This window comes from Lepidochelys kempii, chromosome 5, assembly GCF_965140285.1.
Source record: "Lepidochelys kempii isolate rLepKem1 chromosome 5, rLepKem1.hap1, whole genome shotgun sequence".
Taxonomy (NCBI): Eukaryota; Metazoa; Chordata; order Testudines; family Cheloniidae; genus Lepidochelys; species Lepidochelys kempii.
In genome coordinates, this window is record NC_136384.1 from 53,977,232 (window position 1) to 53,992,966 (window position 15,735).

At 40.2% G+C, this 15,735-nt stretch overlaps 1 protein-coding gene across 1 annotated transcript in view; it reads right to left on the bottom strand.

Annotated features, from left to right (window-relative positions):
* The window catches only part of EDIL3 (EGF like and discoidin domains 3), a 392,956-nt gene that overhangs the window by 69,448 nt on the left and 307,773 nt on the right, over nt 1–15,735 (bottom strand). The window contains exon 9 of the mRNA XM_073344422.2: nt 7,221–7,405. Within this exon, the coding sequence (XP_073200523.1) occupies nt 7,221–7,405 (185 nt within the window). The remainder of the gene's footprint in view (nt 1–7,220; nt 7,406–15,735) is intronic.

A 15,735-nucleotide genomic window follows, 5' to 3' on the forward strand; every position in this document is an offset into this window, starting at 1 on the left:
TAATTCATTCTAACACCAAATATTTTTCTATGAACCAGTATATAAACTTCTGATGACATACTGACTCTTTGTCCATGAGGAAAACCTAAGCTAAAATTTGCTGACACAATGAGACCATTAAAAATCACCCAAAGAACACAGTAATTTTTTTTAATGACTCATGTTAAAAGGTCTCTATTATGGGACAATCATAAACAAGCTAGGTGCTTTCATTTAATGGTTTATTTACAATCTGCAGTTCTAATACACAGGTTGGCAGATGACAATCTTTATAGCATTACATTTTGAATTCTGGAAATTAAGGACCAAATCCTAACACACTTATGGGCCAGATCCTTGGACACAGATAAGCTGTACTTGGCACAGGGCAAATGGATTTAGGGGTTATAGGGAATCAGCTCTACAATCTCTCTATATTTTTCAAATTTGGATCTTGCCATGAGATTACAGGAGAAATAATGAGACACCATGGGCTTAGCCACCAACAGTATGCTGACAACATTCAATTACATATCTCCTTCTCAACTGATGAAAGAATTATCACTATTAAAATATCAAAATACCTACAAGAGATCAGCTCTTGGGTGAAGAGCAGTTGACTCAAGTGAACCCAGGCAAGACTGAAGTGATAGAATCTTAGAAACGTAGGGTTGGAATGGACCTTGGGAGGTCATCTAGTCCAGTCCCCCATGCTGAGGCAGGACCAAGTAAACCTAGACCATCCCTGAGAGGTGTTTGTCCAACCTGTTCTTAAAATCCTCCAATCCTTCCACAACCTCCCTTGGAAGCCTATTTTAACCTTTCCTCATAAATCAGGGTTTCTCAGTCTTAATCACTTTAGCAGTTCTCCTCTGGACTCTCTCCAATTTGTCCACATATTTCTTAAAGTGTGGTGCCCAAAACTGGGCACAATACTCCAGCTGAGGCTCACAAGTGCTGAGTAGAGCAGGACAATCACCTCCCATGTCTTACATATGACACTCCGGATAATAGAATCCAAGAATATTAGCCTTCTTTGCAATTGCATCACATTGTTGGCTCATGTTCAATTTGCAATACCCTAGAACACAGGACTTGAAGTGGGTGGGAAAGCTGATTGTATACCAGTTTTGCACTCTCGCAATTTCCAGGGCTGCCAGGGGCATTTTGACTCCAGAATCAGCTCCTCCAATTCATGTCGGTACCCTAGGGGGCACTACACGAGCCGTGAATCATTGGAGCTCAATGCATTCTAGTCATGCTGCCCTCCCATTCCTGGTCCATTCACTTTTTTCAAGGGAAAAATAGAAGGCTTTATGCCACTGGAGATCCCCCCATGCCAGGGGAATAATCAGATGCAACTTATACCAGCTTTAAGGATTCTGCTTTTCTCAGAAACATATGATAAAACAAACTCTAGGGACCACAGGTCTGTTCCAACAAATCAATAACAATATATTTTTTGTTTGATTATCTAGAAAATGAACATGCAAATCTTTTACTAAACAGAAAAGAGTCTATATAAAAGAAGACACACAGATCCTAAGTTTGCACAAAACAGTATCATAGGCAGATGTTGTTTTCTGCAAATATAACACAAAGAAAGTGATGACTTATTTTGAATAAGACTCTCCATCTGTGCCTCTCACCATCAGGATCTTAGAAGGTAAAAATAGTGGTCCTGCATTACGCTAAAAGCATAAGCAAAGTTAAGGGTTATTCCAACTGATATCTGAACATATTGGTACAAAAGCTCCAAGACAACATCTGATACTGGAGAAAATGTTTGGTGGCGGGGGAAATACTAATAAAAATATACTATATTATTATTAGCAATCAGGTGTGAAACAGAAATCTATACACATCTAAAACTAATTGGCTACAGTGATTCCATTTTATCAATCTCTAGCAGCAATATGTTGTGTATCAATGTTGGTGTTCTCTCTGATCATGCTTAGTTGATTCCTTCACATGTAATCAACAGGAGAGACATTAAAAGATGACCTGGCTTGTTGCTCCTGTCTATTTTTGAGGGAACAGTGGTTTTCTTAAAACATCAGAGTTCCATGGGAACAGTGTAAAACTGAGAATAAACTGTTTAAGGCTTATCATTCATGGGCATCAAGCTAGAAAACCCTTCCCATGCCTTGTGGCAAAATACACAGAAAAAAATTTCATGGAAGTAGAGCCCTATTTATAATAATTAAGTTGTTTCTAATACTTACAAGTACAGTGATAAATGTATGTATAGATTTAGCAGAATTAAGAACATGCAATCTAAAACAAAATCTCAATTAACAATACATTGCTGAGAAAGAGGGCCTGGACCTCTTCCCTAATTCATAGTTCATAATACCAGAAAATAAGTGGTAGGGGTTGATTTTGAGGAAAATGCTAATCTGTTTGTTTGAAAGGACAATACAGAAAATGGCTGGGGGAGCGTGGCAGGTAATAATGCACCATAGAACCTGCAGGCTTTTCCTGTCTTAGTCCACACGTTTTGGCTGCTTACTTGCAGCAGGGCAGCCTATGCTATTAATTCAGCAGCAGTCTTTAAACATTGTAAAAAAAAAACCCCTCAGAATTTGGCTGTTGGGCCTATAAATAAAGAAACAAAGCCTCAAATACAAGCTCTTAGTTGTGGTGCTTGAAGGAAAGACCCTGGGGTTCTGTGAGACACTGTCCAGTCTCACCCAATTCTGCCCTGAGAAGCAGCAGGCTAGTCTTCTTAACTGGCCTGCTGACTCCCAATTGGTCATTGTCTCCTCCTGGCCCTTCTAGACCTTGGAGGACTAAATGTTGTTGGTAGCTTCTTTGGAGTGGGTTTCCTTGAGCAAGGGGCGTAGAGGCACCAGTGCATCCAGAAGGGGTCAGAAAAGGCAGACAGGTGCTGTCACAGGCAGAGATGTGCAGACTTGTCTGTGAAATGCTGTCCCTGAGATTGGTCAGTAAGCCTTTGAAAGACAGATATTAATCATAGTTAAGAATATTTGTATTCTCAATGGCTCATCCCCTAGATAAAGCAACAACTGAAAACCCTATTGTGTATGTAGGTAACTGGAAGAAACTGGGAAGTGGCGTTGGCTGTCCGAAATCAATGGTGATATGTCTGAACTTGCAAGCTGACCCAGTCACAGGGACTAGATAGGAAACATCTCTGGAAACAGCAAGAGGAGTTGGTATCTAGTGCAGCAAACAATGTTGACAGGCAAATCAGAGAAGTAAGAAAGAGGGGAATGTTTTTAAGGAATGTAAGCTCTTTCCTTTTAGGTTTGTAACTAGACTGAAAAGACTACGAGAAGTCTACATCGAGATACATTAAGCAGACAATTTCTTTATTTTAATTACATTTCTTCTCTATTTTTAATATATCTTGCTTTTAGTTAACATAGCTTGGTTTTTGTTAAGATTACTGTTATATGCATAGTTTCAAATGATGTCTCCCCAAAAAACACAACCCTTAAAGAGACCTAAATAAAAGCTCTGTGTAAGCTTCAAAGTTTGTCTCTCTCATCCACAGAAGCTGGTCCAACAAAATATATTGCCTCACCCACCTTGTCTCTCTAAAACCCTTAAAGAGAAGTGTTCATGAGCGGAAAGTTTCTGAAACCTACTACCTCATCTCAGTCTTGATCAAGGGGCATAGACTATGGTATTCTATACCGCTAAGTTGAGTTTCCATTTGCCTAGGAAATGAGGGACAGTAGAGAATAGTTGGCAGGGGTAATGGTCACAGTTACTGAATAGCAAATTAACAGATGCTCTTGCATGGCTTTGAAATAGGTTATTTTTCTGTAGAATAAAAATGTGGCCTTTACAGCAGGAGGAGGGATGAAAGAGTCCACAAGACTCAGGATTTTAACTTAAACAGAAGTCCTCCTGAAGGCACTTGGGGAGCGCGTGATGCATTCATAGATGTATAGATTTTAAGGCCAGAAGAAACCATTGTGATAATCTAATCTGATCTTTTGTGTAACACAGGTCACTGAATTTCACCAGCCTTCTCCACACACCCCTTTACCAAACTACTTCCTCTCATAATTAGTTATGGATATGGGGTAATAGTGTGTTTTGTTGGAGGCTGGCATTGTGACAGATTTATGTTACCAATCTGCCCGGAGCTTCAGGTGATCAGGCTGAGGCTGCGGGATCTTTAGGGGAGGAGATGAAAGAGCCACACCAAGTGACTACGTTTAAAGCTTTATTAATTAAATAACAGCAGTGAGTGCTGGGAATGCCCAAGTGGGAAGACATACAGTTACAGTGCATGTACAACAGTTGTGGTTATAATAAGGTGCATGCCAGGAGGTGGGGGAAGTAGAGGGTATGTACTGGGGTGCCTTAACTCTTCATTTCCTTGTTTTTGTGGGTTAGCATCAGGTGGATTGTATGTTACTACTTAACAACAATTTTTTCCCTATATTAATTTCCAAGCTGTAAAATACTTAAAGGTGGAGGGGTTTTTAAAATTTTATTTATTTTGGGTTTTTTTAAGGAGCACACCTGTGTAACGTCAGAAATAGTGTTGCTGTTGGAGCAGATTTTATCCCAAATCTCCTGTGAATCAACAACTGCCCATAAATAGTCAAAATGTTTATTCGCATTACACAAATATGTTGGCAACCATTGGAACATAAACTTTCAGCTGTGATGAATGGTTAAAAAATGATCCTAAAAATCAATATTCCCCCCCCACCCCCCCGAAACAACAAATTGCATCAGATCTACTCAGGATACCTCTTTCTACCAAGATTTATGTAGACCCGCATATTTTATAAAATACATCAGTCAACAATGAAAGATTGAAGGGCCAAGGACCAATTTCACCAAGAGTCCAATGTCAAAGATTTCCTAATAAAAAATAAAATAAGGATAAACAAAACAAAGACTGTACAGAAAATTCAAAGGGCATGATAGCTAATACTGTGTGAAGTTTCATACTGGTGGGCTACCTTCTTTAGAGAAAAACAGGAATTTATGCCTCAATTTAAGCACATTTTAGAACACAACTTTAGATATGGAGCTGCTAGTAGGAGCCTCCATACTAACATGCAGTGATTGAGGAAAAAATGGATAACTTTGCTTTTATACATTTTTCCCTACAAATCAGGTTTTCCTAGATTCTGTGAAAGTAGCATTGTGAAAAAGCAGTCACTATGTTAAAAGATTGCAATGTGATGAGTATAAAGGGAATTTCCCAAAGGGACCAAAAGCAAAGAAAAAAACAATACGGAGACCAATTTAAATGATGGGTATATCCTTTCTTACAGAGCTATTACCTAGACTTGAAGTGTTTGGGCACATCAATAACTTAAGCATATGAATTCAGAGGCGTTGGACTACAGTACAAAATAACTAGTCTATGCATTGAAAACTCAAATGGTTTAATGCCTCTGGTTTTACTGAAACATAGTTAGCATTTTCTAGGAAAAGTACCATAAATATAACAACTTCCAGTCATCCATAGCATGTTATATTAAGTTAAAGGAAAGAAAATAGTCATGCTCCCATTAAATGTTCTGCAATCATATTATGAAAGTTAAAAACAAAACAAAAGAATCCCTTCCAGATTTAACTTGCCTTATAGACTTCTTGCATATTTTAACAAGAAAAAAATAGGCATAAGTTTTACCGGACTGATGGAAAACCTGCCAGGAATCAAATGAATGCAACGTGAATTAATTTGCATACTCAATTAGTTTGAGGGAAGGGAAGAAAAAGAGAGGAAAAAGCATTTCAAACAAAACAGAAAATGTTAGAAAATAAGAAATGCTGTCCTTTCCTGTTATATAGCTCCCTAACTCGCTTACCATCTGTAGACAATGACAAATCCATTGTCACCCTCTATAGAATAAAGAAAAGGAGTACTTGTGGCACCTTAGAGACTAACAAATTTATTTGAGCATAAGCATCTGATGAAGTGAGCTGTAGCTCACAAAAGCTTATACTCAAATAAATTTGTTAGTCTCTAAGGTGCCACAAGTCCTCCTTTTCTTTTTGCGAATACAGACTAACACGGCTGCTACTCTGAAACCTTGATAGAATAAAACATCACAGAGCATTTTTTTATAGACTCTGAATGCCATTGGCTCCCTTGGATCAGCAATGGAGACAAAATTACCCTAGATCTGGCTTGCCTCTCTTTTTGGTGGAGAGAGACTTTTTTCCATTCTTTCACCACAAAACACAATAACCACTTCCTCCTGAAAAAAAAACCCACTAAAATGACTTAAAACATTACTGTATTTCGACAGACTGTTTTTAAAAAAGTTCACCAAATCCAGACATCTTTAATTATTCAAATGGTAAATCGACAATGCAGTCACTACTTCTTTTCCCTCTGTGTATAAGCTTAGAGAGGAGATAGTAATCACTTTGCTAAATTGCTTAGCATCTGTAGGTAAAAAAGCTAATAAGTTATAATTTATACGTGAAAAGCTTGCAGGGGGTTAGTAGCACACTTCCAGTGCTATTGAGGTTTCATGCTGAGAATTTCATTCCAAACTGGCAGTTGTCTCAAAACACTGCAACATACAACAGTTCAAAAAAGTAAATGTCACAATGACTGGTCAAATAGGCTTCCATGTGCTGATTTGTTGCTATCTTTCCCATTAGCCTACCAGTAATGTCTACAAATCACTTTTCAGACTGAAAACAAACTTTGTGAACAGCTTCATAATGAATTCATGTGTTGAATCAATCTTACTAGATTCAAAAGTGTTGGGGGAAGGTAATTTTGAATAGTTTCAAATAGACTAAGGTAACTCCTAGGAGCCAAAGCTGCTCACCTTATGCAAAAGTTCAAGTAAATGGACTTTGTCCCAGGGAGTTTTGCAAGGGCTGGGGGATAGAATCTCTCTCAACAGGCAGTCAAGCATCCAGTACAGTAATTCCATAGCCGCTGTTCAATTCCATTAGCTGTAGTAATACTCATGGCTGCTAGGCGCCTCATGAATAGGTGGAGGGGAAGATTAGGTTCATTAAATTTGGATACCCACCCTCACCATGCCTTTCTGCATGTTGGCACATATTGAACAACAATGAAGTAGTGCACCCAAGTTTGAGCTCTCTGGAGCCTTATCTCCCATGTGCAGATCTAGATAGATTCCACTACTGTTGTTCCCTACATACCCAGGTGAGAAAAGCAAGATTTGATGCTAAATCAACAAAACTTTCCTGTACAAGAAACATATAGAACATAGACAGACACTAAGAACATTAGTGAAACAGTGAAACTTTACCTGCAACCACTGTGACTGATCACTATGACCTGAAGTCCAGGCATTCACTTTGCCTTGCTTGTCTAGCCGGGCTTTCCTAGGTTCCCAAGTGAACATGTCCATGTTGAGTGTTCTGAAGATGCTGGAGGCAGTAATCTGATAGTCCTGTATATGCCCTGATTTCATCCCCAGAGGTTCAGAGCAACCTGAAAAAGTGAAAAGGAATCCATGAGACTATTTACTTCACTACAGTACCTTTTAGGATTTTTTTTTTTTTTTGGTAGTATAACCTGCGTTAGTGGGTATGATAAGAAAGGGAGCCAAGCTTGTTGCCAGATAGATGAGATATGGGGAAAAGTGCAGTGTGCTCACCTTGCCAATAAAGGAGTCTTATGATTAGGTGAACCCTAGGGATGGATGGCTGACTAAGTCAACAGGGGGAAGGGAGGATGGACCTGCCTGAGGGAGTGTGAGTGATCTCCTGTCTGTCTCTTCCTGCCTGGGGAGGTTACCTATTTTGCCCCGAAGGGGTCTGCCAAACTACTCTGGGAGAGAGCAACTTCACTTAGAAACACTGAGGAGGCCCGATCCACCATTAGGACTTTTTTTTTTTACTGTAACATCTATTGCTGCAGCAAACAGGCTACCCACTGGGTGAATAGGCACCCTCATCACCTTGCCGCAACCTCCAGGCCTGCCACAACTCATTAAGATACAAGGGTTCCTCCACATTATGACACCCACTAGTGTGGAATAAACTCGTGAATCAAGGAAACCCACCCTGACTACTTGTGGGTCATAGAGTGTTCAGTTCAGATCAATCTTCCCCTTCCCTTTATATGCTTCCTTTATATTTCCCCGGTAAATAAAATGTACCTTGATGGTTGCTTCATCTGTTATGGAGGTGTCAGAAGAGTATGTATGAGGTATCAGGCTAGGCATAGGGAGAAGTACTGGGTCAGCGATAGTCAAAACCAGATAGGGAGCTAAGGCTGGGCTCCTGACTACCTTAAACAATGGGGTGGAGGCACCATCAGTTAGTAGCTAAGAACCCAGAACACTGAAACCCACTCCAGCGAAAGCAGAGTAATACTGGGTAAAGACTCTTGTTGATGACTAACCGCCCTTAGAGGTACCTAGACCCATAAACCATCTTACAGAGGGAAAAAAAAGAAAGCAGTTCTCACAGAAAGGGCCCTAATCAGGAACCTCTTTGGGGGAAATTGCAATCAAACCAAAAATTGGCAATGCAAGGCATTTTATTATAACACATGTTGAAAGAATGGAAAACAAGATAGAGAACTCAAAATATTTTCTAAGACATTTACAGAGTAAAGAAAAAAAGGTGATTTTTTCCCCCAGTCCTTCTCACTAGTCTCAGCCTCATGTATATACATGATTTCCTATCCAGCACATAACCATTGTTTCCTTTAATTTATTCTACTCTACTCTTATACCATGTCTCATTGTAGTGGTGTCTTAACACCAAGGAAGTGTAATTCTGCAAAATACATATTTCTTTCTTAATGCTACTAGTGCTAAGGAAAATTCCTTGAGTACTAATCACATCTGTACTTTTTCATAACTTGATATCTTGCCAAAAAACACATACCAGCAGCAAGGTGTAGACTATAGATATTATAGCTGGGAGGGGGTGTAGCTTCCTCTGGAGAACTAAGCAGGGATTGTCTGCTAAAATCAGGTGGCCATATCCCACATGATTTACTGTGACTGCAGATGAGGATGGACATTGATGGATATTGGTCCTTCCTCTCCTCTCCTCTTTTAGGTTTCTAAGATAAAATTTAACAAGTAATTCCAAACAGACATGATGCTGTGCAATGAATTATGAGGGGTTTATTCACTGGGCAGAGGCAGGGTGCATTTGGATCTACTAGGAGAAAGAAGAGGTTGGAGCAGAGTCAAGGACAATAAGAAGTTTTTTAAAATGTATTAGGAACAACAAAAAATCCTGACAATGGTATTGGTCCATTACTGGATGGAAATGGTAGAATTATCAATAATAATGCAGAAAAGGCAGAAGTATTCAATGAATATTTCTGTTCTGTATTTGGGAGAAAAACACATGATATAATCTCATCATATGGTGATGACAACACCCTTTCCATTCCACTATCTCTGGAGGATGTTAAACAGAAGCTAGTTAGGCATTTCTAATTCAGAGGGTCCAGACAACTAGATTCCAAAAGTTTTAAAAGAGCCATCTGAGGAGATCATGGGCTGTTAATGCTGATTTTCAGTAAATGTTGGAGCACTGAGGAATTCCAGAAGAGTGGAAGAAAGCTAGTATTATGCCAATGTTTAAAAAGGATAAACAGGATGACATGGGTAATTATAGGCCTGGCAGCCTGACATCGATCCCAGGCAAGATAATGGAGTGATTGACACAGGATTTGATTAATAAAGAATTAAAAAAGGGTAATGAAATTAATGCCAATCAACACGGATTTATGAAAAACAGATCCTGTAAAACTAGCCTGATATTTTTTTTGTGATGATATTACAAGTTTGGTTGATAAAGGTAATAGTGTTGATGTAATATCTTAGACTTTTCTAATGCATTTGACTTGGTACCACACAATATTTTGATGAAAAAGTTAAAATATGGAATGAACATGGCATACATTAGGTGGATTAAAAATTGGCTCACAGATAGATCTCAAAATGTAATTGCAAATGGGGAATCATCACTGCGTGGATGTGCTTCCAGTGGGGTATGAGGATCAGTTCTTGGCCCTACGGTATTTAAATTTTTTTTTGTATCAATGACTGGAAATAAAACACCAAATCATTACTGATAAAGTCTGTAGATGACACAAATTGGGGGAGTGGCAAATAATGAAGGGGACAGATCACTGATTCAGAGCTATCTGGATCACTTGGTCAACTAGCCACAAGCAAACAATAAGGGCTTTAATAAGACTAAATGTATACATCTAGGAATAAACAATGTAGACCAAATACAGAATGGGGACTCTACCCTGGGTAGCAGTGATGATGAAAAAGATTTGGGGGTCATGATGAACGATCAGCTGAACATAGCTCCCAAGGTGAAGTTGTGGCCAAAAGAGCAATCCTGGAATGCATAAACAGAGGAATCTCAAGTAGGAGTGGAGATGTTATATTAGATATTAGGAAAAAAACTTTTTCACTAGGAGGGTGGTGAAACACTGGAATGTGTTACCTAGGGAGGTGGTGGAATCTCCCTCCTTAGAAGTTTTTAAGGTCAGGCTTGACATAGCTCTGGCTGGGATGATTTAGTTGGGGATTGGTCCTGCTTTGAGCTGGGGGTTGGACTAGATGACCTCCTGAGGTCCCTTCCAACCCTGATATTCTATGATTCTATGTTATTTGACCTCTATATTTGGCACTTGTGCAACCAGTGCTGAAATATTGTGTCCAGTTCTGGTGTTCACAATTGAAGCAGCATGCTGATAAATTGGAGCAGGTTCAGAGAAGAGCCACAAGAATGATTAAAGGTTTAGAAAACATGCCTTATAGTGACAGAATTAGAGAGCTCCATCTATTTAGCTTAACTGAGAGAAGTGAAGGAGTCAAAGTACCTACATAGGGAACAAATATGTAATAATGGGCTCTTCAGTCTAGTAGAGAATGAAACAATGTGATCCAATGGCTGGAAGTTGAAGCTAGATAGATTCTGACTGGAAATAAAAAAAAAAGTTTTGACAGTGAGGCTAATTAACCATTGGTATAATTTACTAAGAACTGTGGTGGATTCTTCACCATTGACAATTTTTAAATCAATCTTGCAAGTTTTTTGAAAAGATATAATCTAGGAATTACTTTGGGGGAATTCTATGGCCTGTGTTAGACAGGAAGACAAACTAGATGAACACAATGGTGTCTTCTGATCTATGGAGGTCATGGCAGCAGAACTCCCATACGATGGCAGCACAGTAACAAGAAAACAGAGGCCTAGAAGAGGCAGATGGCCTGTGTGGGCTCTTGTGATAAAAATGAATAAGGAAAAGGTAGGGTATGTGGCTGGCTAGGAGAATGGCTAAGGTTTTGTCTACCCTGCAATCAGAAGTATGATTGCAGCACATGTAGACATACCTGAGCTAGCTTTGATCTAGCTAGCTTGAGTATCGATAGCAGTGAAGGGGCTGCCGGAAATGCCGTACAAGCTCATCTAGGACCCAGCGCTGCCACCCATGCCATGCTGCCACAGTTGGCACAGCTGCCACCCATGCCATGTAATTCTCAGATTGGGCGGATGTACATGCGCTGGCTGTGCTCAAGCTAGTGTGCAAAAAACAGAAGTGTAGCCACGGTGGTATGATGGTGACTCAGGCAAGTTGCCCAAGAAAACGCTGTCAGAGGGCTTGTTTTCACTACCACGCTACATCAGCATAGTGAGAGTGGGAGGGAGTGATATATAGGTCTTGACCAGAGTTAGAAATGAGAGAGATTCATACATTGGTTTAGAAAGGCAGTTTGTGTATTATTCAGTATCAAAGTATCACTACTGGATTACTAGGGCTGTCCTCAATGGTAGCAGATGACAGAACGAGGAGTAATGGTCTCAAGTTGCAGTGGGGGAGGTTTAGATTGGATATTAGGAAAAACTTTTTCACTAAGAGGGTGGTGAAACACTGGAACGCGTTACCTAGGGAGGTGGTAGAATCTCCTTGCTTAGAGGTTTTTAAGGTCAGGCTTGACAAAGCCCTGGCTGGGATGATTTAAATGGGAATTGGTCCTGCTTCGAGCAGGGGGTTGGACTAGATGACCTTCAGGGGTCCCTTCCAACCCTGATATTCTATGATTCTATGATTCCTGAAGAGTGCTTCATCTGAAGAAGGGGTGGTGTGAAGAGGAAGGGGAAAGTGCCTGACAAACAAAAATGGGCTGTCAAAACAGTTTCGGCCAGCGTTGAAAAACAATATATCACAGAAAATGAAACCATCAATTGCATTCATCTACTTTTCCTACTTTGCACCCACCCTTGTACATGCTTGTGCACCTACGTAATTTTACACTTTTTCTTTCCACCTCCAAAAGTTAGAGGGAAGAAGAGGATATCACAAATCTTAAACTGCTTGCAGAAAGAGAGGCAGAGGTACTAAGCCAGGAGATAACATTATATGCATACAGGAATAGGGACAACAAATTATTGCTATATCAAAGAAAACTACATCCATTATAGATCACATATTTAATTGAATAATTACAGAAAAAAACAAAACAACCCCCTCCCCCCGCCCAACACACTAATGTAATTTCTGATGTCCGGGCTTTGAACAAGGGTGCAAAGGAGACTCCTTCAATACTTTGTATGTACAAAAAACTTTTTATTTAAAACAAATGGTGTGAGGGAGTATTATAATACTCATGATTATAAAGACAGGATAGGAAAGTATGGAAAAGAAATGGTGATGGCTAGGACATACGTGGAGGAAAGACCCAAATAACATAACAAGGGAAGTGTTGGACTGGAACCCCCGGGATAAAGTGCAATGAGGTAGACTAAGGTTAAGACAGAAATGCATACTAGAATTGGAACTGAAAGCTCTCAGAATGACAAGGCAAGAAGCCAAGATGGCACTAGGAGACTGATAAAGATGTAAGGCAGTGGTGAAGGCCCTATGTTCTGCATGGAACAGAGAGGCATAGAAGAGAGAGTGAGAGAGAGAGCGTGAGTGTGCATGCCTGGTGAGAATACAGTTCTTTGCCAAGTGACCACAGAGTGTGGGGAGTTGTGGGATAAACATTTAGGAGGATAATTCAGGGTTTTAAGATTGAGATCATAGAATCATAGAATCTCAGGGTTGGAAGGGACCCCAGAAGGTCATCTAGTCCAACCCCCTGCTCGAAGCAGGACCAATTCCCAGTTAAATCATCCCAGCCAGGGCTTTGTCAAGCCTGACCTTAAAAACCTCTAAGGAAGGAGATTCTACCACCTCCCTAGGTAATGCATTCCAGTGTTTCACCACCCTCTTAGTGAAAAAGTTTTTCCTAATATCCAATCTAAACCTCCCCCACTGCAACTTGAGACCATTACTCCTCGTTCTCTCATCTGCTACCACTGAGAACAGTCTAGAGCCATCCTCTTTGGAACCCCCTTTCAGGTAGTTGAAAGCAGCTATCAAATCCCCCCTCATTCTTCTCTTCTGCAGGCTAAACAATCCCAGCTCCCTCAGCCTCTCCTCATAAGTCATGTGTTCTAGACCGCTAATCATTTTTGTTGCCCTTCACTGGACTCTCTCCAATTTATCCACATGCTTCTTGTAGTGTGGGGCCCAAAACTGGACACAGTACTCCAGATGAGGCCTCACCAATGTCGAATAGAGGGGAACGATCACGTCCCTCGATCTGCTCGCTATGCCCCTACTTATACATCCCAAAATGCCATTGGCCTTCTTGGCAACAAGGGCACACTGCTGACTCATATCCAGCTTCTCGTCCACTGTCACCCCTAGGTCCTTTTCCGCAGAACTGCTGCCTAGCCATTCGGCCCCTAGTCTGTAGCTGTGCATTGGGTTCTTTCGTCCTAAGTGCAGGACCCTGCACTTATCCTTATTGAACCTCATCAGATTTCTTTTGGCCCAATCCTCCAATTTGTCTAGAGATAATCCATGCTCGGGTGTAGACATGCTCTCTGTGGTCTTTGGTTGTAGCATAACAACTTGTCTGTCAGTTTGCCCGTGTCCTCTACATACCCTCAACTCCCATTGACTTCAACAGTGCTTAGCACCTCCCAAGAGGCACTCAGCATCTCATATAACTGTGCAAGAGCTCAGAAGTAATCAGTGCCAAAGCTAGATATTTGCATGCAAGAGTTCCCATCACCTAGGCTTGTGCTCAAATTACTATGTTTGACTTGCCTTACATTAGAGTTTGTGAAGGAGTGGTAAGAGCAGAGCAAGACAATTATTTTAATACAAAGATTATGTTCTGTCTTGATTGCCATATCTATCTATTGGTGAACAAAAAAAAGATTTTAAAACTCTGCTTATGAAAAATAACAGACTGCTTGGGTATATGAAAATACACATTGCCTATAATTCTCACTTTCAATCTGCCCATTTGAGAAATCAAACAGGTGATCTGTAAATCCAAGAATGCAATGCCAGTCAAACAAAAGTGATGGGCAGGTTCTGCTTCCCTTCTTCACATTGAGTAGTACAGTACCTTACTCTACAGAAGGACACGTGAATACTAACGGGACCACTTTGTGAATAAGGTACTACTCCACATGAGCAAGGTTGGCAGAATCTAGCTCTAAGTGCAGAAAGTTGCAGGAAAAAAAAAGCCAGGGAAAGAAATAAATGTTCATTTTATAGTTGGCTGGTTGCACAGGAATAGAAAGTGCTTGTTGGCATATAAAATTCACTTATAGCCCTGCTTAGATAGGACTATTGTGCTTAAAGTTAGCCCTGGGCCTAAGTATACTGCTGAATTGGGGCCTTCGAAAGGTCCATCTTTTGATCTTGCTACACTTTCTTTAATTAGAAAGGTTTCATTAAAAAAAAAGGGGGGGGGATCAGTTCTGAAACCCCCAGACCTCTAAGAGTGCATCTCAACCTAAGATAAACCACCTGGAATTATATGCATTAGTCTGTCTTTAGGTGTAATTGTACTTGGCTTTCCACTGAGACGGAGTTGTTCTGATGAGCCCAGACTGTGACAACAGTGCTGAGGAATGGTGACCTTGAAACTGAGATGAGACCACTGAAATGAAATCACTTTAGTAGCTTTCACAGTTCTTTGAGCAAAACAATTCCTGGTCATTCTGGCAAGGACTTATTCTAAATTGTGGTTCCAGAAATGGAAAACGTAGAAAGAAAAATCTAATACACTAAAGCACCTAAAACAGGATTTTCTATTTACTTTCAAATCTATCTGTATTGGAAAGGGCTACAGTGAGATTAATGCATTAACTTTTAATTTCTGAATCTGATTTTGATGTCACTAGAGGACCAAGAATTATTTGACTCAGACTGTTGTGATATATCATTTGGGAACTGGATGACTATTGTTTATACAGTAAAACAGGAAGCCAGGTAAAATCATCCCAAAATGAATTTACTGTAGCAATCCCTGTGGTGAAATGTTGATCTCTTTTGACAGATAAAGAATTCACACGCTAGAGAGCGGATAAGGGGTCAAGCATTACATTTATGTGTTGTAACCTTTGCTACAACAAACCTTGAGAGGGTTTATATTGGCTCACTAGTTCATTTACTTTTGCTCCAAGACACAATCACAGTTTCTGTAGGAAAGCCACAAAACAAATCTAAATCAAATCAAACTTCATCAAAAGCAACCAGGCACAATGCATTTTATTTTGCTTTGAAAGTTCTTCAGCTGCAGCTTACTGACCTCTTGCAATTTCGAGCTTGTTATACAGTGCCTGTCCAGCATAGTCTAGTAGATAGGGCACTGAACAGGAAGGCAGGACTTGGAGACCTGTGTCCAGTTCTCAGCTCTGCCATTGACCTGCTATGTAACCCTGGAGAAGTCACTTGACTTTTGTATCTGTTGTCCCTCCTAC